This window comes from Mirounga leonina, unplaced genomic scaffold (assembly GCF_011800145.1).
Source record: "Mirounga leonina isolate KUSES-001 unplaced genomic scaffold, KU_Mleo_1.0 Mir_127, whole genome shotgun sequence".
Classification (NCBI taxonomy): domain Eukaryota; kingdom Metazoa; phylum Chordata; class Mammalia; order Carnivora; family Phocidae; genus Mirounga; species Mirounga leonina.
In genome coordinates, this window is record NW_023270316.1 from 80,043,757 (window position 1) to 80,069,431 (window position 25,675).

Here is a 25,675-nt window from a genome sequence, read left to right on the forward strand (position 1 = left end):
CAATAGGACAAAGTTTTAATTCATATTTGAGGTGCCACCTCTACTCTAAGCATATGGCAATAGAAGCACACAAGGAAAATTAAAATTCAAAAGTAGGGCTCCTGAACAAAGCAAGCATTTCCATAAACCAAAAATGAAATGGCAACACAAGCAGTGAGGAAGGTCCACATCCTGAGTGTGGAAGAAGGTTGAGGGGCAAGGTGATCCCAGCCTTGAGAATAACAGAAATTCAAGACCACCCTCAGAACCAAGCCCGATGCTAACTAGGGCCTATACCTGTGCTCTCTTACTGACTCAGGAAAGACTGCTGAAAATAGGTACTGCAGACAAACACCTACTTGGGTCAATTTCCTTGCACAAAACTGTATCTAGGAAGAGGGCAATAAGACAGAGCCTCCACGCAGGGAACTAACGCATGGCTCGATGTCAGGACCCGCTATGTCCTAATGGCATCTTAGGCCAGGAACCTAAAACTGCCACAGGAACATGCTAGACCAGGCTGGGCCCCAGCAGAGGCAAATACAAAACTGCTAAACAGGGAGAGGTAATTAAAGGGTGAGGCATGGGGGAGGCTTTAACAACCTTCCACTCAAAATGGTCAGCAAACCACAATTCCAAACACCCATGAAGAAATCGGAAGCTAAGGAGATGAATCCACCAATGTAAAATAATAATGAAAGTACATCATGTTCTTTTCCACTCCCAGTTCTCTGTGCATATCCTATTCCAGTTCCCGCTTACACAGTTTATCCCTGCCAGCTCATAATCATTTGTAGGATGCAGCTCAGCCACCTATCACATCCAGCCTGTCTCACCTTTTTTTTTTTTTAAGTAATCTCTACACCCAACACGGGGCTCGAACTTATGACCCCAAGATCAAGAGTCATATGCTCTACCAACTGAGCCAGCCAGGTGCCCTACCTTGTCCCACCTTGAATCCGCACTGCTGAGCCTGGTATCAACTTTTATGTAATCCCATGGCTCACACTAGCTTTTAATTTTGCTGACCTGTTTCTCCTACACATCTTGTGTCCTGTTCCCCATCATATTCCCAGCCCCTGGCAGAGTGCCTGGCAATCAGAGGTACCAACAGGAACATCTGTCAGAACCGAAGTGAAGTATTTACCTTCATTAGAGCAGTCTCACCATTGCTCTGCTGGACATTAACAAAAGCTCCTGCTTCCAAAAGAATAGCCACTGTAGTTAAAAAGTTCTATTAAAAAAAAAAAAAGGCATTTTTAATTCTCAAAATTCTTTAAAAGTAAGATAGTTTTTGATGACTTGAAATTTTTAGCTATCAGGAAAAATACTCAGACTCTATCCAAAGCAGGTGAGTGAACATGGCTCTTCACTGTGCCCCACTGTTTAGGCCCCATGCACAGCCACACACAATTTGACAGCAACTTCAACCGGAAGTTTAAATACTGGTTTTAACATAAGAAACTCCGTATATCAATCCTTTAAAAAGATAATATGTGGGAACATTTTAATTAAGTTCTTAATCAAAAGGAACACTTAATTTCAATTAGAAAAGATTTTTAAAAGATTTAAGATTGAAACCAGCATTATTAGTACATTAATCAGAGGCCCTTTTTCTTTTTTTCTTTTTTTAAGTAATCTCTATGCCCAGCATGGAGCTTGAATTCACAACCCTGAGATCAAGAGTCGCACGCTTTATAGACTAAGCCAACCAGGCACCCCCGGGGTCCTTTTTCAATATGATTCACTTCCCACTAGATAAATCACACTTTGAAAATTCAATTATAAAGTACTACTGTTGATTAAAAAAAAAAAATCTATTCATGACAAGTCCTAGATGAGCTGAAATATGAGATTCTAAAGTTATGTAACTATTTGAGATTTATATTTCACTACAGAAACAGACTCTGTTCTGGTCCACAGGCAGGAATTCCCACAGACTAAGAAACTGATGCCTTTTGAGTTCCCAACCTTCTCAGCTGCATGAATGAGGGCGGTGGTCCCATTCTTCTGTCTGCCATTCACCTTAGCCCCCTTCCTGATGAGGAGCCTCAGCAGGTCATCTTGCCCTCCTGCTGCGGCGAGCATCACCAGAGTCATGCCGCTTGAATCCTTCATTGGTTTTGTTGAGGAAAAAAAACATGTCAGTGTCTATCAGAAAAATTTTAGAACTAAGTCTTTTCATCTATGGTATTTCAATGTGAAATCATTTAAATGCACTGATTTAAGCAGGTACTTTAGGTTTTCACGAAAATATCCTTATAATAAATAATCAGAAATATTACAATTTCTTTCATATATATTCATAAAATTTTACAACTTCCATGTTGTAAGGCCTATCATATCAACACTTTGCCTGACATACAATGAATCACATTCATATCTTGACGCTATAAAATGGCAAAGGTATTTCTTTATCGCACACTTCAGGCGCAGAAGTCTCCTTGTGTTCTAGGTAAAACAGGTGAAACTCACACATTCGTGATACTCATTTAGTTGGCCCGAAAGACCTAAGGCTAGAAATGACCACTAGACGTGACCTAAGTCCACTCTATTGATGACAGGCTAAGTGAATGCTGTCACTACAAATGGTGGCCTATATGAATATAACTGTTGGGAAGTGATAGTTTGGCTACTCAAAGGATAAAGAAGAAAATTCAGAAGCAGGAAACAGGACACTGATATGATTGGTTTCTAAGAGGCTATGACAAAATAGAGAAATTAAAAAGATAAAATTATATAAAGTTCACAAAAAATAAAAAGGTAATTAATAGCTAAAATATTTCCAATCATTAACTGAAACAAACACATGGGAATACCAAACCATTAAATACCATCTGCTAAAACCAAGTTCTAATACTGTAGTTAATTTGGCTGTAATCTGAAAGCTTAGCAGAATTCACCTGTATGAGCAATCTGAAGGAACACAAAAGAAAAATCAACTGAAGTAAGATAGTGCACTTCCTCTCATTTATAAAGTATCTTATTACTACAAAACATGTTAAAAGGAAAAAATCTTTTCCTAATTTATTAATAAAGACCAAGCTACATTAGTATTAAAGTAGGAAAAAAAAAAACCCATCTGATAAAACCCAACATCCATCCTTGATAGAAACTTAAGCAGGTAAATAAAGAAAGGAAGTCTAAAAAGAGAAAGGCTACTGTCCACGAGAAACCAACAACAGTACATCGGAAAGAGAATCTTCACACACAGCCTAAGGGGAAATCCCCACTCAGATCAGACACAGGACAGGATCATTTCCATCATCACTATTCTTCAAAATGTCACCAAGTTCAAAAGACCAGAAAAAGAAATTTTACTGGAGAAAAAGGGAACAGAATAGTTACTTTTTAGCAGATGATCATATTCTCTGCCCAGAGAATCCCAGGCAAGTGACTTAAAAATTATTACGGTAAGAGAATTTCACAAAGTGACTTGAGATCACATGCACGCACGCACACACACTAATCAATAGCTTCACCAAACATATATAATAACCAGTTAGAAGACAAAATGTGGGAGGAAAAAGATCCTAATGATCATACTAAGATAATTTAAAAATTATCAAGTATGTAGGAACACATCTAAAATAAATGTGTAAGAACCATACAAAGGAAAAAAACTTATAAAACTGCTTTAGGAGTAAGTGAAGAGCTGAATGAATGTAGAGTTATCATGTTCTTATTTGGAGGGCTCAAAATGTAAAAATGTCAATTCTCAGCCAAATTAATCTATAGAGTTCATGCAATTTTACCCAAAATCCCAATAATTTTTTTGAACTGTAACCCCTAAGGATTAAGCCTAAAAAAAATCCACCACTAGCGCTGCCTGGGTGGCTCAATTGTTAAGCGTCTGCTTTTGGCTCGGGTCATGATCCCGGGGTCCTGGGATCGAGCCCCGCATTGGGCTCCCTGCTCAGCAGGAAGCCTGCTTCTTCTCCCTCTCCCACTCCCCCTGCTTGTGTTCCCTCTCTTGCTGTATCTCTGTCAAATAAATAAAATCTTAAAAAAAAAAAAAATCCACCACTAAAGCAAAAATACTGAAGAATATAAAAATCTTTTGTAAGCAAGACACCCAAAAGCCATAAAGGAAAGGATCGACAGATGTGACTATCTAAAAATAAAAATCCTCTAAGCAATAAAAGACTCAAAAAACAAAAACTAAAAACTAGGAAGAAAGGGTGAATACGCTTTCATTAAAACAACAAACAAAAAACAAAAACCCCCCTATAAATCAGAATGAAAAACCTGCAGCAACAGAACCATGGGCAGTTGCTGTGAACAGGTGACTACAAATGGAACATCAACAGTGACAAGGACACAAGGAGTCATTTTATGCCCCTCAGAGCAGCAGAGGTTCAACCACAGACAAAACCAGCCAGGCCACAGCTAAACCAAATGGTCACTCTTGGGGCTGGAATCACAAGGTCTATAATTTTCTACATTATACATTTCTACTGTGTTTTCAGTGAACATTACTTTTTTTAATTTTTAAAAAATGAAAAATAAAACAGAATTTTGTTAAAAGAGCTACTTCCCATCTTTATCTCATGAGATTTTACTAAGACATATTACCTCTTGGTCCAGGTTATATTCTTCATTTGAATTAAGTGCAACCTTCACAGCAATATAATCCCCATTTTTCACAGCATCCCTCAATAAATCTACAATGAAAGAAATTCAGGTAAATTAAGCTTCACATATCTAGACTCATGAAAAGGACCTCCAAAATTCCTAAACTACTCACTACTTGGAATTGCATCTGCTGTGGTAAAGTTCTCATCTTCCCCATCAAGATGCTTTTGAAAATCTTCTAGTTTCATCCATTCCAACTGCAAGTCCATGCCCAAACTCAAAATCTGTTGTCTGCCATCTGGAACACAGAAGAGCCTTATTAATACACATTTTTTTTCCTGTAACAATGTTGTTTTATTAAGTGTGTGGTGTCTTAACCAAAGGTTCATACACATTTGTAACATACTTCATTATGTAATTGAGTCTTTAATTAAATTTCTGCTTTTCTTCGTCAAGTAATACTAACTATCCACATTTAGATGTCATGGTGCTTCAAAGGCATAAAGATAAGTAGGTAATCTATTAATTATAAAATGATGAACTATGAATTTTAAATACAAGATTAAGTAGCTCAAAGGAAGAAAGAAAAATCACAGGGATTCAGTAAGAGGAATCTCTTAACATTTCTATCTTTGGCCATTCTTGGATATACATTGCCTCCAATCATTTATGCAAGCAAAGTCATTCTAAATGTGTAAACCAGACCTGTATGTAAATTAGTCACTGATCTTTCAGACTCAGCTCTAGCTTCTCCTCCTGGAAGCCCTCTGTGCTCCCGCCTACCCACAAAGCAAGTGCTAGTTTCCTCCCTCCCATGTCTGACCCAGGGGCTTTCCTAACATTAGGAAAGGACATGTTCATCCACTATTGGCGGTGCAACAAATAAGATTTGAGCATAACTCATTGGGGAGTATTGAAAACAACTGTGCTATTTTATTTTATTTTTAAATATTTTATTTATGTATTTATTTGGGGGGGACAGAGGGAGAGGAAGAATCTTAAGCAGTCTCTACACCCAGCACAGAACCCGATGTGGGGGCTTGATCCCACGACCCTGAAATCATGACCTGAACTGAAATCAAGATTTGGATGCCTAACTAAGCCACCCACCCAGACGCCCTTCAACTGTGCTATTTTAAAAAGCAAAAATCATAAATATTTTATGGTAAGAGTTAAAGTATTTTCACCTAAAACCAATTCCTCAAACTAAACAAATGTTAGACAGTTAAACTGCCATAGAAATGAAGTTTGTAAAAGACATGCAAAGAAATGAAGGAAATTCTTCCAAAGCTTTCAACTCAAACCAACACTTCTCTTTGCTACCTCCAAGAGCATTCCATCGGAAAACAGCACAGCCTTAGGAGCTACACATACTGGCTTTTCTGTATCCCAGCTCCATTCGTCAACTGCATGGCTTTGAGTAAGTCATGTAAACTGGCTGTACCTCACTTTCTGAGAAACAACAGTAGTAGTAATAGTAGAAGTAGCTAACATTCAGTGAGAAGTGTTAAAGTATTTACATAACTTAGCACACACACAATAACCTATACAGGGATACATGTTACAGGTAAGAAAACAAGGCGAAGAGGCTCTGTGATTTGCTCAGAAACACTTCAATAAGCCAAGAGCCATATTCTCACTGAGACATATCTGAGCCCACAGCTGGACCTCCCTCTCTAGGGCAGCCCCACAGAACCATGGAAAGATCTGGGAAGCAGGACAGATGAGGGTTCGTATCAGTTGAGATAATACCACCTAACTTACAGGACTGTTGTTAAGTAACAACAACATACAACATAAATAATAAGAAAAGGTATGCTGTAGTTTGGATTTTGGTCTCTAACATAGCCAACTGGTTCAAAATCCTACGTTTATTCCTACCAAGTACTGGATCTTGACTCGGCATCTGGTAGTTTTAGCCTTTTCTATTTTTAATAAACTTCAATTATTTTTATTTAAAAGATTTTATTTATTTGACAGAGAGAGAGCATAAGCAGGGGGAGTAACTGAGGGAGAGGGAGAAGCAGCCTCCCCGCTGAGCAGGGAGCCCAACACGGGGCTCGAACCCAGGACCCTGGGATCATGACCTGAGCCGAAGGCAGATGCTTAACCGACTGAGCCACCCAGGCGCCCCTAAACTTCATTTTTAGTAACACTAAAGAATGTGTTAGGAGGTGAACATCCGTGAACACGGCACTAACTTGAGCACAGAACCACTCTGGGGCCTAAACACTCCCACCCCATGCCACCCCCCACCACAGCAATGTCATGGATCCAGAGTTTGAATCTGTCATTCCCTTTCGTTCTTTTTAAAAATGGTTTTGCCATAAATACATATATCCTAAAAAATCTACAGTTGTTTCTTAGCTTTATAAAAATTGGTATTGGGTGCCTGAGTGGCTCACTCGGTTAAGTGTCTGCCTTCGACTCAGGTCATGATCTCAAGGTCCTGGGATGGAGCCCCATATGAGGCTCTCTGCTCAGCGGGGTGTCTGCTTCTCCCTCTGCCTCTGCCCCTCCCTCCTACTCGTGCTGGTGCATGCGCCTGCACGCGTGTGCTCTTTATCTCTCAAATAAATAAAATCTTTAAAAAGAAATTGGTATCTACGACGGCTAATTCGGTGTCAACTTGACTGGACTAAGGGATGCCCAGATAGCAGGTAAAACATTATTTCTGGGTGTGTCTCTGCGGGCCTTTCTGGGAGATTAGCATTTGAATCAATAGAATGAACTAAAGAAGATCTGCCCTCATCAGTGTGGGCAGGCATCACCCAATCCTCTGCATCGCACAGGAAGAGAGATTCTCTTCTTGAGCTGGGACCTCCATCTTCTGCCTTAAGACATCAGGAATCCGGGTTCTTGGACCTTTGGACTTCAGGGCTTACACCATCAGCTCTGTGGTTCTCGGGCCTTTGAACTCAGATTGAAATTACACTACCAGCTTTCCTGGGTCTACATTGCAAATGGCAGGTTGTGGGACTATTCTAAACCTTCATAATCACACATGTCAATTCCTCATAACAAAACTCCTTTTATATATATCCTGTTGATTCTATTTCTCTGGAGAGTCCTAATTAATACAGTATCATACTGAAGAAATTCTTTACATATTTTTGAGTACCAATCCTTTGTTTTTTTCACCTTTTTTAATGGGAACTTTGATGAAAGGAACTGTTTTGCAGTCAACTTTATCAGTCTTTTCTTTTATGGTACTTTTTTGCATCGTTTCAGAAATCCTTCCCTACCTCCAAGATCTTAAAGATATGATCCTTTATCCTCCAAATACCTAACAGTCCTCTTTATATTTAAGGCCTTAATCCATCAGGATTTGGTTTTTGTGTATGGTTTCTTCCACATGGATAACCAAGTATCCTCACACCATCTATAAAGAGCTTATCTTTCCCAGAGATCTGTGTTGCCACTTACCATCTATCTAGTTTCCACAACTGCAAGGGTCCTAGTCTGAGGCCTCTACTTGAAACTAATCTAAACTTCCCTGTGCAAAGTAAATACTGTATCTAGTTCTACAGTTTTACACAGCAGGTTTTGATTATTACTGGGTTAACTGGTTTTGGCTTTTGGTTAGTCTTCCACATACATTTTAGAATCGGTATTTATAAATTCCATGAAAAATTATGTTGGGAAATTGATTGGAACCACAGTGACACTACAGACCAACTTGAAGAAAATGGCACATTTATAATACTGTGTTTATTAATAAAATGGTATAAATTTTAATAACTTTCAAAAAGTTTTTATAATTTTCTCCATATAGGTCTTACAGATCTTCATATACAATATTCTTAGCAATCTTTTAAATGTGTTGCTACTGAAAATTGATTTCTCATCTCCCTACCTTTTTTTAATTGAAGTATAGCTGACACACATTACACTAGTTTCAGGTGTACAACATAGTGATTCAACAACTCTATACCTTGTGCTATGTTCACCACAAGTGTAGCTCCCATTTGTCACCAGACAACACTATTACAATATCATTGACTGTATTCCCTATGCTGTACCTTTTATCCTGGTGACTTATTCATTCCATAACTGGAAGCCTGTATCTCCCACTCCCCTTCACCCATTTTGCCCTTTCTCTTATCCCCACCCCTCTGGCAACCAACAGTTTGTTCTCTGTATTTATGGATCTGTTTCTGCTTTTTGTGTATTCGTTTTTTAGTTTCCACATAAAAGTGATTATCATATGGGGGTTTTGTCTTTCTCTGACTTATTTCACTGAGTGTAATACCCTGTAGGTCCATCCATGCTGTTGCAAATCTCATTCTTTTTCATGGTCGAGTAATATATTGAGAGAGAGAGAGAGAGAGAGAGAGTGTGTGTGTGTGTGTGTGTACATACACACCCCACAGCTTCTTTATCCATTCATCCATTGATGGGACAATTGGGTTGCTTCCAAATCTTAGCTATTATGAATAATGTTGCAATACACATAGAGGTGTATATATCTTTTCGAATTAGTGTTTTCCTTTTCTTTGGGTATACCCAGCAGTGGAATTACTGAGTCATATGGTATCTTTTCTTAATTTTTTGAAGAACCTCCATACTGTTTTCGACAGAGGCTGTCCAACTTATATTCCCCCAACAGTTCACAAAGGTTCCTTTTTCTCCACATCCTCGCCAATGCTTATTTATTTTTTTTACTGAAAATTAATTTTTTAAGATTATATTATTTATGTAGAAATGTTTGCAGAAATGTACACTGTACAGAAATATAGAGAACTGTAGTTAACTTTTGTATATTGGTCTTATATCCAGTCACCTTGCTAAACATTTAACATAAAACTTTGTGGACTGAGTTTTTCATATATATAACATCTGATAATGAAGAGCTTTGCTGGGGTGGGGGGAAGCTCCCTTCCCAATGCTTATATCTTTTGTTTTTCACTGTCTTACTGGACTGGGTAGACCTTAGAATAATGTTGAGTAACAGTGGTGACAGATGTTCGCCAAAGGTTTAATGTTTTATTAATTTAAGAAAGCTTCCTTTTATTCATCGTTTGCTAGGTTTTGTTTTTTAAAAATCAAGAATGTTCTTGAATCAGTTTCTCCTTTACACAGTGAATTCCTAGGGAACACCTAACTTGATCATAAGAGGTTATGTTTTTATATACAGCTGGATTCAATTTGCTAATGTTTTGTTTGGGATATTTACATAAGCTTGGCCTGTCATTTTCCTTTCTAACAAAGTTATTGTCTCATTACGGTTCTGAAATTATGATGGGCCTATAGAATGAGTTAGCATTCTTTATTTTTAGGAAGACCTTTTTATAAGTTTGGTAAGCTCTTGCATATGAAACTATCTGTGCTAGTGTTAAATTTTTAAGGTTATTTTAAATTACTATTTCACATTCTTTAATTCTTTAATAGTTACAAAACTATTCAATTTTTGTATTTCTTCTTGGGTCAGTTTTGTTAAACCATATTTTTCCAGGAATTTTCCCATCTCATTCTGTTTTCAAATTTATTGGTAAAAAATTGCTCAGAAAATTATCTTTTTAATCTGGACACAATCTATAACCATGTGTTTTTCTTCAATGGAAATACTGTTGTGTAAACCATCCTTTTTTCTCCATTATCAGTGTTGCTAGAAGCTTGTCTATTAGTCTTATCAATGAACCAACCTCTGGCTTTATTGATGCTCTTTACTATTGGTGGAGGTCATCAAGAGGATGTGACTTTGGGTTGACCCACAGGCTGGACCTGAGCAATCGGAGGTGTCTCCTTAGAATGTACACACCAGGGGCGCCTGGGTGGCTCAGTCGTTAAGCGGCTGCCTTCGGCTCAGGTCATGATCTCAGGGTCCTGGGATCGAGCCCCGCATTGGGCTCCCTGCTCCGCGGGAAGCCTGCTTCTCCCTCTCCCATTCCCCCTGCTTGTATTCCCTCTCTCACTGTGTCTCTCTCTGTCAGATAAATAAATAAAATCTTTAAAAAAAAAAAAGAATGTACACACCATTCCCATACCAGGAGCTATTTCATATCCTTGAGAATATAGGTGTTGTTGAGACCATCTGGACTAAATATGTGACTGAACTCAGTTAAGGCCTCTATATAAACTTCTAAGATTCAGGAGGAGGGGTGTGTGTGTGCACGTGCGCTACTCATCTTGTGGCCAACCCAGGCAAGCTTTGTATATAAGTTCCCTTGTTTATTAAACCTGCTACCTATCAATCTGGAATGGCCAGTGTCTTCCTTTGGTCATTTCCTGTACTCCCCATACCAGGGCTGGTTTTAGATTTCATCCAGGGAAATTCTGAGTTTGCAACCAATACCTACTATCTGTTCTTTACTGTTTAATATCCCAACAGGAGTGCTGCTATTGGCATTTGCCCTGTGGGTAACCTCTTTCCTCCCTCTTATCTACTCCTCCTAGAAAGTGTCCCAATTTCCTACAAGCTCAGCAATGTATCAAAAAGCATGTTTTACCCAGTATTCAGAATCTAGTTGTTCTGCAGTATGAGAGCCACCCAGAGTATCTAGCCTGCCATATATTTTGAAATATTTTAAAAATTCTCTGTTTCTCAAGATTCACAAATAACAGTTTTATCAGGTTAACCTCTTTTGTTTATTCTGTCCTAGTTTTATATACACACACACGACTCTTTATTACTCTTCGCTACAGCTATTGTACTCTGACTCTACACATGATTCTCCCCTCCTTGGCAGCCCATTCCAACATCCCCAGGACGGCATTTATAATATAATCTTATTTATCAAATGTTACTGCAAAATTAAAAGGCAGAATACAAATAAGCCTGTATTTGATAATTTTCTGAAAGAAATCTAGTAAGATATAGAAACAGACTGCTTGACAAGAGTAGGTAATGTAGAAAACCAAAATCTTTATAATTTCTAAATGTGTTGAGCATAGTATAGGAACTCAGAAAATATTTGTTTAATGAATTTAGAAATCACAGAATGACTTAAGTCTTCAATTTTATAAAAATGTATTTAAAAATGTCAGGAGATCGCTAAAATCTACTCCATTATTTTCTGATCAGAATTATACTGGGAGAGAAGAGTAAGGAGAGTGAAATAATATGGTGCATTTACCCTGAAAAAATACTGCAAAATGACTACACACATACCAGAATTCTCATCTGCTTGGCACATACTGTCTAGAACCTCTTGATCACCTTCTGCAGCTATATATGCCCAAGTATCAGTTTCATCTCTTGTATTTCTCCTTTCTTTAAGTAACTGCTTGTTTTCCTTGGTTTTGTGATCTTCTGTGATTTTACAGTCTAATATTTCTTCTCTTTTCCGATTATTCTCAGGAAATTCAGTTTTTTCTTCTGGAGTTAATTTAAGTAAATCAAATGCATTTCTGATTTCCTTAAATGCTGGTGAAAAATAAAATTGAGAATAAATGAGTCACAAATTTCTGCTGTAACCAAAAGAAAATCTGGGTGTTAAGGGAACAGTTATTTTTGAAATTTTTACTAATATTTGCCTTGGTTATAAAGCATGATCAGATTTACTATTCAAAGCCATGAGGTTATTTCAGCTGGCCTTTCTATTGGCTGCTCAATATTTAGAAAGGGTCTCTAAAGTGAATGGCTGTTAATTAAGTGTTCAACACTACTCCCAGTTTTGACAAAGGCCTACTGAATACAGTGAATCTCAAAATAATCCTAGTCATGCCACCACTGTCCTTCTGCTAAAACAACTGCCTACAACTGTATCCTGAAGTTACCCTTGCACAAAAATGATTCCTGGTGAGTGTGCTGGCACCCTTCTGTTTCCCCCACTTACCACCAGGAATCATTTTTGTGCAAGGTTAACTTCAGATACAGTTGTAGGCAGCTATTTAGCAGTTGTAGGCAGTTCTACTTTGAATATTACCCTCAGCTATATACAGCTTTTGGGAGAAAAACCAGGTGAAAATAATCTCTCTCTTAGAATCACTGCTTCATGAGAGCATGTGTTCCAAGTACTTTTGGTACAAGAACTAAACTATCCATTGGGGTTGTATTCAAATACTGTTAACGGTGAATGTTTTATAAGGTACTTAATTCTAGTACTGACATGTCACAGATTCTCAATATGTTGTATCCTTCTGATCCAAAATTTATATTCAATATTATATTTATACAAATGACCCAGAGCTAAATACACACATGTATTAACAGTAGTTTGTCTCATTCAGCATCCACTATAAAGAGACATTTACTTTTCTACCACAACTAATTTACAGTATCTCTAATTCTAGTGTACTCCATCAAAAGGAGAAACAACAAAGTGAACAGAAGAGAAAAAATTAATTACAGAAACAATATGAACTGTTATACAATAAAGTAATTGTTTAAATAAAAGTAGCATAAAGTTCTAAATTCTCCAGTGAATGAAATTTTCTAATTTGCAGGTCAGAAAAGAGAGAATGTCTTCACAGTAAATTAAATTCTTTGTATAAAAGATGACAATGGTAAATGATAAAATGTTAGTATTCACACTCACTTTTTAATCCCTTTGGCTCTTTACGGCCTTTTTCTTCCTTGTCCAAATCATGCCTTTTTTGGTTTTTTTCTTTGGGTTCATTTTTTTTAATCTCTTTCTCCTAAAAGAGACAAATGAAAGACACAAAACAAGAAGACAGAAAGCACTGATATTATATATCTGAAAATTGGAAAACGCAGGCTCCTGGCATCAGTGGCTGCATTTTAGGTACTATGGCACATAATCACTAATTATTAAATCTTTTTTCACATCAACTGCTTCCTCAATCAAGATTATCCCTCAACCGTGATGATTTACAAGATACCAAATTCAAAACCCAACACCTCATTCTAAATATTTTTTCATTATTAAAAATAAATTCCAAAAAAATTTTCCCATAGTCCTACCAACCAAACATCACTATTTTTATTTCTCCACATTCTCCCTTCTGATCTTTGGAAATTTACATAATTTTGTTGTTTAAAATTCATTTTCCTTGGGGCGCCTGGGTGGCTCAGTCGTTAAGCGTCTGCCTTCGGCTCAGGTCATGATCCCAGGGTCCTGGGATCGAGCCCCGCATCGGGCTCCCTGCTCAGTGGGAAGCCTGCTTCTCCCTCTCCCATGGCCCCTCCTTGTGTTCCCTCTCTCGCTGTGTCTCTATCAAATAAATAAAATAAAAATCTTTAAAAAAATTTTTCATTTTCCTTTATTTATACTGCACAGATATTTTTACATGACTGAGTTCATATGTATAATTTTCTTCAGCTTAACATTTTAAAAACTTTTCTATTTTTGCTACATTGACCTCATAATTAGTATTTCAATAGAGAGATAACACCCAAAGTTGATGCAACAACATTTTCTTAATCATTTCCCTCATGGCTAGACATTTAGTTTGACTGGTATTAGTTTTAGTGAAACTACACTGCCATAAATATCTTTGTATACCTAGCTTTTCCCCCCTTTAAAATGATTTCCTTACGATAAATCCACAAAGAATGGATGAAAAAAAAGATCTTTTTGTAGCCCTTGATAAATATTGCATATATGAATACTTTCATAATGTGGAAAATATTTACATTTTGAAATACCACATAAAAATAATTTTTATAATAATGGGATAAAATCCTATTAAACATTTTTTTAAGATTTAAAGGCTTATAAATATTTGTGCATATTATTTAAGTAAAAAATAGTATATTAAGACAGAAGGGGAAAAATATCAAGTAAGGAAAAGCTAAGTTGATGAAAAGCTTATTTTCAGCGTTACTACACAATGCTACATACCAACTGAGTACCCCTAAAAAAAATCCTTTTGTTCACAAATTAGCCCTGAATTTTCTAGTTGTAATCTTTAAAAAAGCAAGTTTTAAGACTAAGAGATAAGCTTGGGAGGTCCAAAAGCTGGATGATCTTCAGCATTTATAACCGCTCATTCTAGCCACATATTAAGTGTAACTCCCTAACCACAGAAAAATTATTCTTATAGTTTGTTTCACTGTTTCCTCTTTGTTTTGTGAAATTTCTTGACCACTCAAAAAGAGTGCCAGCTTGATCTGAACATTTCTGTATTCTCTGAGATTCTGACTGCCCTTCAACCAATCCCCAGAGTACTTACCTCCCCACCTGAGTCAGGGGACCAGAGGCCTCTCTCTTCCAAACCTGCTCTTGAACTCTTTTGTGTCTGGACAGGTGCAGGTGGCAACTTATCTAACTCTGTGGTGCTTTTGCCTTTGTCCTGATTCCTTTGCTTCTTATATATAGTTTTCTTCTCTAGGAAAAGGTTCCTGTTTTCTAGTGTTTTGCTCTCTTTAAGTTCCTCAGTCTTTCTCAGTTTCTTTCTTTTTCTCTTTGCTTTGACATCTGCATCCTCATCAGCACTCAGAAAGCCATCTGGCTGTTTATCAAAAACATCTTGAACTGCATCTTGCCCTACTTTATCTTTTACGCTTTTAATCTTCTGTTTCTCTTCTCTGTTGTCCAAATGTAAATCTTCATTGTCATTTTCTTGAAAAGAGGACTCATTAAGTATACTTGATTCAGCTTCCAACTGAGATTCAACACATTTCTCTTTTTTTGTTTTTCTGTTTTCTTTGGAATCTTCTCTTAATTTATTCTTTAAATCTCTTATTTCACCCTTTTTAACTTTCTTTAATTCCTTAGTTTCTTTTGTATCCTCTTTTTTGGGCTTTTTGGATTCCTTTAATTCTTCTTTGGCTTCTGAAATTCTTTTCTTTGTCCTTAAATCAAAAACTAAACTTTCAGAGGAGCTCTCCAGGTCTGGTTTGGATTTATCTTTTAGTTTCCCAGTCTTTGCTTTTTTCTTTTTCATATCATCTGGGCTTTTCTCTTCTCTATGCCTTAATTTTTTCTTTTTCTTCTTTGGAGAAGTATCTTCTTTTGTCTCACTTTGCTGATCACTATCAGAATTTGCCTCAAATATGTCATTATTTAAGGACAGTCTCTACAAAATATAAAAAAAGACTTAATAGTCATTAACATAGCAATTTAAAGGTTTTGAAAAGTAGTACTAATGAAATCTGGTAGAAATGTTTTTATTTTCAAGCAGTTTCTCAACTTCTTATAATTATTTATCTAAATTGAAGTTGTATATTACTTATGTCTCTGATTTAGCAAATAGGTCTTGGCGATGACAGTGAGTCTCATTTTAAAAAAGCGGATAAACACAGTGACAAAAAAATGTTAGCGTCGCTGAAGGTCCCAAACTAAAGCAGAAATGAACAATACAAGCCTTATGTATGGTGTATTTTATATGATTTGAAGTTCAAGTTTTCCAAAAAACCAAGAAAGTAATTTGTACAGACTTTCTTGCCTGCCAAAAAAGCAGTTACCACTCCAAATGCAAGGTTTTTAAAAAGACTAGATCCTAGATATCCTTAAAGGTGCTGTTGTATTTCACAGTTAGTTATACGTGGAATGGGCAAGACTGCACACAAATCTTACTTTCCCAATTGATTTGATTTGTGTTATAACCTGAAATATCTCCTATGGAAAATATATTTTTTAATGCTAACAACAACAAAAAAACCAAAACCAAACCCAAACAAACAAAAAACCTCATACCTTAGAAGTATCTATAATAGGGAGCCTGGGTGGCTCAGTTGGTTAAGCGTCTGGCTTTGGCTCAGGTCATGATCCCAGGGTCCTGGGATCAAGTCCCACATCGGGCTCCCTGCTCAGCGGGGAGCCTGCTTCTCCCTCTGCCTCTCTCTGTCTGTCTCTTATGAATAAATAAATAAAATCTTTAAAAAAAAGACCAACTTAAAAAAAAAATTTATAATAGACACAAAAACACTATGCAAAGTATTTTCAGTTCCCATTTCCCCAAAGTCTCTTCTTCTAAGTGACATGGGGGTGGAAAGGGAGGGAAGATAGGGACATTTTAAAAACGTTTTCCCGGGAGCCTGGGTGGCTCAGTTGGTTAAGCGTCTGCCTTTGGTTCAGGTCATGATCCCAGAGTCCTGGGATGAGTCCCACATCGGGCCCCCTGCTCAGTGGGTATTCTGCTTCTCCCTCTCCACAAAATAAATAAAATCTTTAAAAAGTGTAATTAAAAAAAAAACCATTTTTCCTATAGTGTCTAAGAAATGAACATCACTGAGGTTAACAAGATAGTGAGAATATGGTGGAACTGGCCTAACTTTTTGAATCACCCTGAACTGCTTTATAAAAAGACAGAGCTATGGGGTGCCTGGTTGGCTCAGTTGGTAGAGCATGTGACTCTTGATCTTAAGGTTGTAAGTTCAAGCCCCATGTGTAGAGTTTACTAAAACAGTTAAATAATAAATAAATAAATAAAAAGACAAAGCTAGTAGGATAGCAAAACAAAACCCCCACAGACAATATCTACAACAAAATTAAATAGCATAATATCCCAGTGAACCCCAAAATATAGGTATGGGGACAAACTACTAAGAGCTATAAGACTGTTATGAATACCTACACAGGAGAAAGCAAATGAGAGAAATCACTACAAAGACTGACAGGTCAACCTGAGAAGAGTAGAAGGAAGGGGAGAACGTGTACATGTACAGGGTGACTGCAGGTTGTCTGTGGACATGTGAAGGGCTGGCCCGGGCCAGGTCCTGTGAACTCTCAAAAGTAACTGCCAATGGTCTCTCTCTTCCAGGATTTCCATGACAAAGCCCCAAGATGAGGAGAAACTGCTAAGATTAGATCCTAAATAAAGTAGGACAGGAAAAATAGAAACAAAGAAAAGAGAAGATTCAGATATTAGGGGGAGGGGGGCAGAAAGTGAGGCAGGGTAAAACCAAAGCCAGAAAAAAAAATCTCATTAAGTCTAAGGCCATATTTTTTAACCCTTCATAAAAATAATAAACTGCTCAGGAGCCATTAAGCTAAAAAAAATTATCTTATTCTCTTCTTTTGCCTTCCAAAACATCAGAAAAAGTAATTTCATATCAATATAAACAGCAGAAAATTAGGGTAAGATGTTTTACTAAGTTGTTACAAGAAAAAACAGACCAAGGAACAGAGTACTCTAAAACAACAAAAGCATGCCAGAAAGACACGCCTACAAGACAGTAGAGAAAATAAACAAAAGTTTTGAGGCATCACACAAAAAGACCAAGTCACTTAGAAGAGAAAGAAATTCAGATTCATCTTTAGAGTAGTGCTTTATGCCAGATAACAACAGAATAACACATTAAGATATTCAACAAAAGAAAATGTGAGCCAGAATTTATATTCAGTCAAACTGGCTTTCAATATAAAGACTGCCGACAACTATTATGAAATTCAAGAACTCTAGGCTCTCATGAGCCCTTCTACTACAGAGGTGGTTCTAAAACCTTAGCATGCATCAGAATGCTGGAGGGCTTATCAAAACACGGGCACAGGGTGCCTTCATGGCTCAGTTAGGTAAGCGTCCCACTATTGATTTTGGCTCAGGCCATGATCTCAGGATCATGGAACTGAGTCCTGTGTTGGGCTCTGTGCTCTCCCTCCCTCTGCTCTCTCAATCTCTAAAATAAATAAAATAAAATCTTAAAAAAAACACACACACACACACAAAAACCTACAACCAAGAAACCCCAAAAACACAGGCAGCTGGTTGCTCTATCCAACGATGTGCAGCCCAGAGACTGCATTTCTAACACATTCCCAGATGAAGATAACTGATACTTCTGGCCTGGAGTCCACACTTGGAGAACCACTATACTAAAGAATGAGCTTCAGATAACCAATAATGACTGGATAGTCATCAAAATAAAGACAGGCAGAAACTATTAAATAGATACCTGCTTTTAGAATTAAGACTGAATGATGGCTATAAGAGAGTACAGCATGTAACAGTCACTAATACTCTTGATAATTGAGCAACTATCAAAATAATGGGGAGAGAATGGTGAGAAAATACTAAACAATACATAGTATTCTTGCTGATTGCCTTATAGTTCTAAACTGAGAGTAAAGGGACAGTACTTCAAATTGGATATGGAGGGAAAGGGAACGCAGCAAGAAGATAAGTACTAATTAACAACCAAAAGAACCCGTTTATCAAATTGAAAAACATAACCACCGAAAAGAAAAAAATCAATCCAAAGAACTTTTGAATGCTAAACATCCTCAGTGAATATGCTTACTAGGGACAAAAAGAACTGCAAATAAATTTGTTGGAGTTTTACAACAGGATGGGTGTAGTAAATCTGAAACTAACTTCTCATTTTTGTAGGACTGAGTAAATGAGTATATATAACATTGGTGGGAACCAGAGTTCTCACAGTAGGAAAAGGGAAACAGACTATGGCCAGGTAGAATGAGTGGAAACCCTGAGGTCATGGACTGAAATTACAGATACCAATATGAATTTATGACATATATCTTTTCCTTTAGCTCTGGCTACTTAAAGGGCCTAGAAATAATCATACCCCAGTAGTAATAAGTACATCTTTTTTTTTTTTTTTAAGATTTTATTCATTTATTTGACAGAGACACAGCGAGAACAGGAACACAAGCAGGGGGAGTGGGAGAGGGAGAAGCAGGCTTCCCGCTGAGCAGGGAGCCTGATGCGGGGCTCGATCCCAGGACCCTAGGATCATGACCTGACCTGAAGGCAGACGCTTAACCGACTAAGCCACCCAGGCGCCCCTACATCTTGGATTTTAATCCTATCCTCCTTTACAAAGAATCAGGATTCCTTGGAGAAATGGCTAATACCAGGGACGGAGTAGGAAAGTATATGGTAACACTGAATACCTTGTCAGAAGAAATGATGTGCTCACAACAGAAGGGGAAACATCAAAAGGACACAAGAGCTGCCTTGAAGGGGCTCCTACTAGCCAAATTTGGAACCATTTTAGCATCAACATGAATAACAGCAGCAATGGATGACTGATGAATAAAACGATTCCAGGAGTGTGTACTGATACTAAAAAAAAATTTTGGGGAGGGAGGAGCTGTTCTTTATAAAATACAAACAAAAAATATACAATAACAGAATTAGAAAAATCAGTATTTGTAACCACCACAGGAATAACTAATTGAGGAAAGAAGCATCAAGGTATTTTAAAACCATGCGGTGAGAGGCTGTTGGGGAACAAGAGATTCTCAGTCTCAAATGTTACTTATCATTAGGTCATTTACTATCATGCTATTATTTTATTTATTTATTTTTAAAGATTTTTATTTATTTGAGAGAGAGAGAGAATGAGAGAGAGAGCATGAGAGGGGGGAGGGTCAGAGGGAGAAGCAGACTCCCCACTGAGCAGGGAGCCTGATGCAGAACTCGATCCTGGGACTCCAGAATCAAGACCTGAGCCGAAGGCAGCCGCTTAACCAACTGAGCCACCCAGGCTCCCTCATGTTATTATTTTAAAAGGAAAAAGGTACCTTTAAAAAGAGAGGGAAAAAAACGGGCCTCACTTTATCATAAAATTATAATTTAATACCAGCAATAAATGGGATAATTGACATATCATACATCTCTTGACATCATGTAATTACCTATATAACATTTGTCAGAATGTTCACACTGAATCTAATCACCAGGAAAGAAACCATCTAATTCCAACTTAGGAAAAAAACCACTATTTGTGATTTAACACTAATTATCATTCATCTAGTTCCAATGTGAAGAACTTTCTATGAAACAACTGGTCTGGATTCCTTTTTTTTTTTTTTAGATTTTATTTCTTTATCAGAGAGAGAGCACAAGCAGGGGGAGTGACAGGCAGAGGAAGAAGCAGACTCCCCACTGAACAGGGAGCCTGATGCAGGACTCGATCCCAGGACCCCAGGATCATGACCTGAGCCGAAGGCAGACGCTTAACTGACTCAGCCACCCAGGCGCCCTGAACTGGTCTGGATTCTTAAAGATCCACATCATGAAAGACGAAAAAAGGAAAACAGGCTAGGGAACTGTTCTAGATAAAACAAAACCAGAAGACATGAAACTAAATGCACTGCACGACAGAAAGCAACAAAGGACATCCCAGGACAAACGGGGAAATCCATATGAATGTAGCTTCATCTTAGCTGTATATTAGGTTAACAATATTGCTGAGGTACTGCTGATAGGGCACACTGATAAATTTAAAGCTCCCTGAGTTTAACAGTGCAGGAGAATGTCTTTGTTGTTATGAAATACGAAATACGCACTGAGGACTTCAAGTCTGCAACCTGCTCTCAAGTGCTTCAGTTGTCATTCTCTCAACCAAAAGCTACCCTTTTGCTTCAAGCAATTTCTGTGAAAGAGTACTTAATGACTCTACTATTTCAATTTTCCCTCCATCCTAAAGAGTTTACAACTGACTTCCTTCATCTTAAAAATCATTTTGCCTTATTTCATATAACATAATCCTCTCCAGTTCCATCCATGTCAATGCAAATGGTAGAAGTGAAATAAGTCAAGCAAAGAAAGACAATTATCATTTGGTTTCACTCATCTGTGGAATATAAGGAATAGCGCAGAGGACCATAGGGGAAGGGAGGGAAATCTGAATGGGAAGAAATCAGAGAGGGAGACAAACCATGAGAGACTCTGGACTCTGAGAAACAAACTGAAGGTTACAGGGGGGGGGTGAGGAGATGGGGTAGGTGGGTGATGGGTATTAAGGAGGGCACATGTTGTGATGAGCACTGGGTGTTACACACAACTAATGAGTCGTTGAACACTATATCAAAAATTAATGATTCATTAATATGTTGGCTGATTGAACATAAGACTGGTTGGTGTTGACCTCCTCATTTCCAAACGATATAGCCTGCTTTTATTTAAATTGTTCCCACTGGTAAAAGGGAAAAGGGTGCAGGGTGGGGTACGGGGGCAAATAGGAAGGACAAATTTCATCTTGGTAGGCGTATGACTAACTACTGTAAAAAAAATTTCAAACAAGAATTACAAAACTCTGAATTATTTTTTCAGAATACTTAACAATCATATTATTACTTGGAACATGGTAATAAACACTATCTTGTACTCTCCACAAATCACCCAATCTACATTTCTAGCCCATATCTTTCTTTTCAACTCAGACCAATATTTCCAATGAACTGGACATCTTCACTTGGATGACAAACCAGTAACTAAAATCTAAAGTGTTCAAAACTGTATCTGTTCCCTAAGTAATACCGTCATTTGTCTGGGTCCCCAAATGAGTAACCTTAGTCATTTCTGACTCTGCTTTTCCCTAGATCAGATCGGTCACTAGATCCTGTGGAATGTGGAATCAGTTCTCCAAACTATGCTACCTTAATTCAGTCTTCACCTCTCCCTGCCAGCAGTGTCTCCCCATTTCAGAACCATGACCACGGTGTCTCCAGAACTCCTGCTAATAAACACAGAGGGATGAATGACAGAATTAGAAAATCACTATTTTCTACCCTCTAATGAGAAAATGGTTCTAGGCAATGACCAATGGCTCCTAAAACCTGCACATGAAAAGTTGGGAGTTTTCCAATGAAGGATCAGACTGAAAACACCTAATTTCAATGACTGTATTAATCCCACTGTAAGGGAGTCAACTAAACATCATGTGCTTTCTGATGTGCAGGAGGTGAACACCACTTACAACTATCCTTGCAAAATAAATAAATAAATAAATAAACAAACCTGAATGTAAATATAATCATGCCTCCATATCTAGCTACCAGTTTACAGAAATATGGGGCTAGAGGAACGTGTTAAATACCACCATGCACTCAGCCAAACCCAGCACATAGGAAATTCTGCAGAAAATGATGTGGTTTCTTCATCAAATAAACAACATGGGGAATAAAAAGCTTAGAGTAAGATTATCAATGATACATGATGTGTAGACCTTTTTCAAATCTCAAATTTGCTTGAAAATATTCTAGCAAATAGGGGTACCTGGGTGACTCAGTTGGTTAAGCATCCGACTGTTGATTTCAGCTCAGGTCATGATCTCGGGGTCATGGGCTCGAGCCCCACATCGGGTTCCACACTTGTTTTGGAGCTTGCTTGGGATTCTCTCTCTCCCTCTAGTCCTCCCCCCAACCTCCTCCTCTCTCTAAAAAAAAAAAAAAAATTTAAAAAAATCCTAGTGAATACAAAGCGAGAGGGAGAGCAGTGGACAGAAAAAGGAAGAATGGCCAAGTACTGGTAATAACGGACACTGGTGATGAATGAACTCTCATGACACTGACCTTCCCAGTTTTGTATGTTCAAATTTTCCTTAATAAAATTCTTCAAAAATAAGAGTCTGGACTATATCAGACACTATATTTATTAAAAATGCTATCCCTAAATAAAAGAAAAAACCCAAAAAGGTATAAATAGTAAAATGTTGATGAAGCAGTGCAGTAGAGGTTCACTATCATATATTAGCCATCGAAGCTCAAGGCAGACCAGTGGTTCACTGATTGTAGATTATCTGTCCATTAAAAACAAAGGGCTAGACCATATCACACATAAATAGCACCTCAATTTTTTTTAGTTTAAAATACTCAATTTTTTTTAGTTTTGGTCAAAAAAAGATAAAAAGGGAACCAAATGTTAAATGCTGAGAAGTATTTTAATGAACAAATACCATTTCTACATCATGTATATTTTCTGATTAATAGCATTAACAACCATTTTTGGGGATTATTTATTTATTTTTAAAAAATATTTATTTATTTTAGAGAGAAAAAGAAAACACAAGCAGGAGGGGCAGAGGGAGAGAGAATCTCAAGCAGACTTCTCACTGTGCACAGAGCCCAATGCAGGGCTTGATCTCACGACCCTGAGATCACGACCTGAGCTGAAACCAAGAGTCAGACACCTAACTGTGCCATCCAGGTGCCCTTTTTGGGATTATTTAAGAAACCATTTCTAATTTCTGTGATGCTTACTAAGTCCTAAGCAAGCAATGCTCCTAGATTTAAATAGAAAAAGTGACAAATCAAATATTCTTACAGATACTACTGTGGTGAAAACCCTCCATAAGACAAAAATTTTGGTAACTGGGATATATCACAGTTTTCACAGACAACACATATTTGTTGCTTGCATGAACACAGATGATGAGATGAACAAAGCAATTTTCTCCTACAGACTATTTCTATATCTACAGTGAAAAGAATCACAAAAGCATATGAATGGCAAAACTATTTTGCTAAAGGGGAAAAAGATCAGTGACCAGTTGTATTTTTGCCATATTCCTATCCACTGACCTTACCTCAAAGAGTCACAGCAATTTACTGGAATATTTAACAGATGAGAGAATTCATGAGAAAGCTGACCTGATATAGGAAATATAAGTTTCAGTCTTTAAAATCTAAATTTTGAATTTTTGAATTTCAGACTCAAAATGTACCTAGAATTTCAAATTTTTTAAAAAGATTTTATTTATTTGAGAGAGAGAGTGAGAGAGAGAGAGCGCGAGAGATCATGAGCGGGGTGGGGGGGGGGGAAGAGTAGAGGGAGAAGCAGACTCCCAACTGAGCAGGGAGGCTGACATGGCACTCAATTCCAGGACCCTGGGATCATGACCTGAGCTGAAGACAGACCCTTAACGAACTAAGCCACCCAGGCACCCCTAGAATTTTAAATTATTTATAAAATAGTACGGAGAGCTTAGAAAAAAAAAAGTGAAGAAGTACTTTTTTTTTTTTTAACACTATTTTTAAGTAATCTTTACACCCAACGTAGGGCTCATACTCACAACCCCAAGATCAAGCGTTGCATACTCTACTGACTGAGCCAGCTAGGCACCCCTCAGGTGGAGAAATATCTTTCTAAAATTAGGACAGGATTCATAAGCTTAAGAATACACCTTAAACACACCAGTCTATCAGCAATCATTCTCATTCAGACCATTATCAATAATTTTAAATCAAGAAAAAGAGCTGCAAGTAGGGTTTAACCAGAGGCTTGGTAAAGTAAAAGAGACAATAAAGCTAGTATTCTGCAGAAAAATGAGAAATACACTTAAGGAAGAATTCAATCAAAAAGTCTAAATTTTTTGAGTAATAAGAACCTATCACTTAGTAAAACAGATGTATTTGTGTTTGTGAGAGTGTTTTTAGGGAAAGAAATAGGGAAGGAAAGAATAGGCACCCATTCCAGAAAAGTGAAGTGTAAGTATAGCAAAAGAATTTGAGGAAAAAAGTCTCTACTTTAATGTGAACTCATTTTGTAAAGGGTTTCCTCTACAAAAAATTTAAAAGTAACGAGGATTTTGCTTAGAAATTTAAAAACCAAAAGACCTTGCCACTATAAAAAAATTAAAAAAACTGAGTCCACTATTCTCAATGGATTTCAAGCTATAGCCCAAACTAAAAGGCAACCTACCATAATGGTTAAGAATGTAACTGCCTGGCTCTATCATTACTAACTGATTAACCTGAGCTATGGTTACTTATCTAAACCTCAGTTTCTCATCTTAATGCACATAAAGTGGTGACCCAGTGTTTGGCACATACACAGTATAAGTGCTCAGTAAATACAAGCTGCCTTGTTATTGTTACTATTATTAAAAACCACTACAATCACTCAAAATTGGGTCCTAATATTGTTTTGGTTGAAACTCAAACTGTAGGGAAAGAAGATAAACATTCAGTCCTTAAAATAGAGGCTTCTTTTGTGAAAAATTTTCACTATATAGTTCTAAGTCCCAGAAGCTCTGCGAGTATTCTAAAAAAATTACAATAATTTCTAATGAAAAAGAAAACTAAAAGCAAAATCAAAAAGTTGAGTAAGAGTTGGTTCAATTTATAAATAGAAGCGATAAAGGAAATTTACATGGAAAAGTACAACAGGAAATTCTTACAAGATTTATACATAAATCCAATTCAATTATTTGTGGAATAAGAGGACCAAGGATAAAACAATAGAAAGAAGAAAACCCTTACTCCAAGTTTTTGCATCTGTTTTAATAATAACCCACTCCAGCCCACCATGAAATCTTTTTCCAAACTGCTGATGATATAAGTTTAACTTATCTGGGGCACCTGGGTGGCTCAGTCAGTTAAGCATCAGACTCTTGATTTCAGCTCAGATCACGATCTCAGGGTCGAGAGATCAAGCTCTGTGTCAATTGATCGTGTGTGTGGAGACTGCTTGGGATTCTCTCTCTTCCTCTCTTTCTGCCCCTCACCCTGCTCGCACTCTCTTTCTAAATAAATAAATATTTTTTTTAAAAAAAGTTTAATTTATCTGCGCTCCTTTGATCTCTTAA

The 25,675-nt window shown here is 37.3% G+C and overlaps 1 protein-coding gene across 3 annotated transcripts in view; it reads right to left on the reverse strand.

Moving 5' to 3' along the window:
• Nucleotides 1-25,675, reverse strand: part of MPHOSPH8 (M-phase phosphoprotein 8) — a 53,129-nt gene that overhangs the window by 10,779 nt on the left and 16,675 nt on the right. For 2 of the 3 annotated variants that reach the window (XM_035003767.1, XM_035003765.1), the window contains exons 3-9: nt 14,632-15,477; nt 13,035-13,134; nt 11,666-11,920; nt 4,727-4,852; nt 4,555-4,643; nt 1,951-2,091; nt 1,127-1,213 (exon numbers count right to left, since the gene is read on the reverse strand). In XM_035003767.1, the coding sequence (XP_034859658.1) occupies nt 1,127-1,213; nt 1,951-2,091; nt 4,555-4,643; nt 4,727-4,852; nt 11,666-11,920; nt 13,035-13,134; nt 14,632-15,477 (1,644 nt within the window). The remainder of the gene's footprint in view (nt 1-1,126; nt 1,214-1,950; nt 2,092-4,554; nt 4,644-4,726; nt 4,853-11,665; nt 11,921-13,034; nt 13,135-14,631; nt 15,478-25,675) is intronic. The other variant, XM_035003766.1, reaches the window with a different exon arrangement.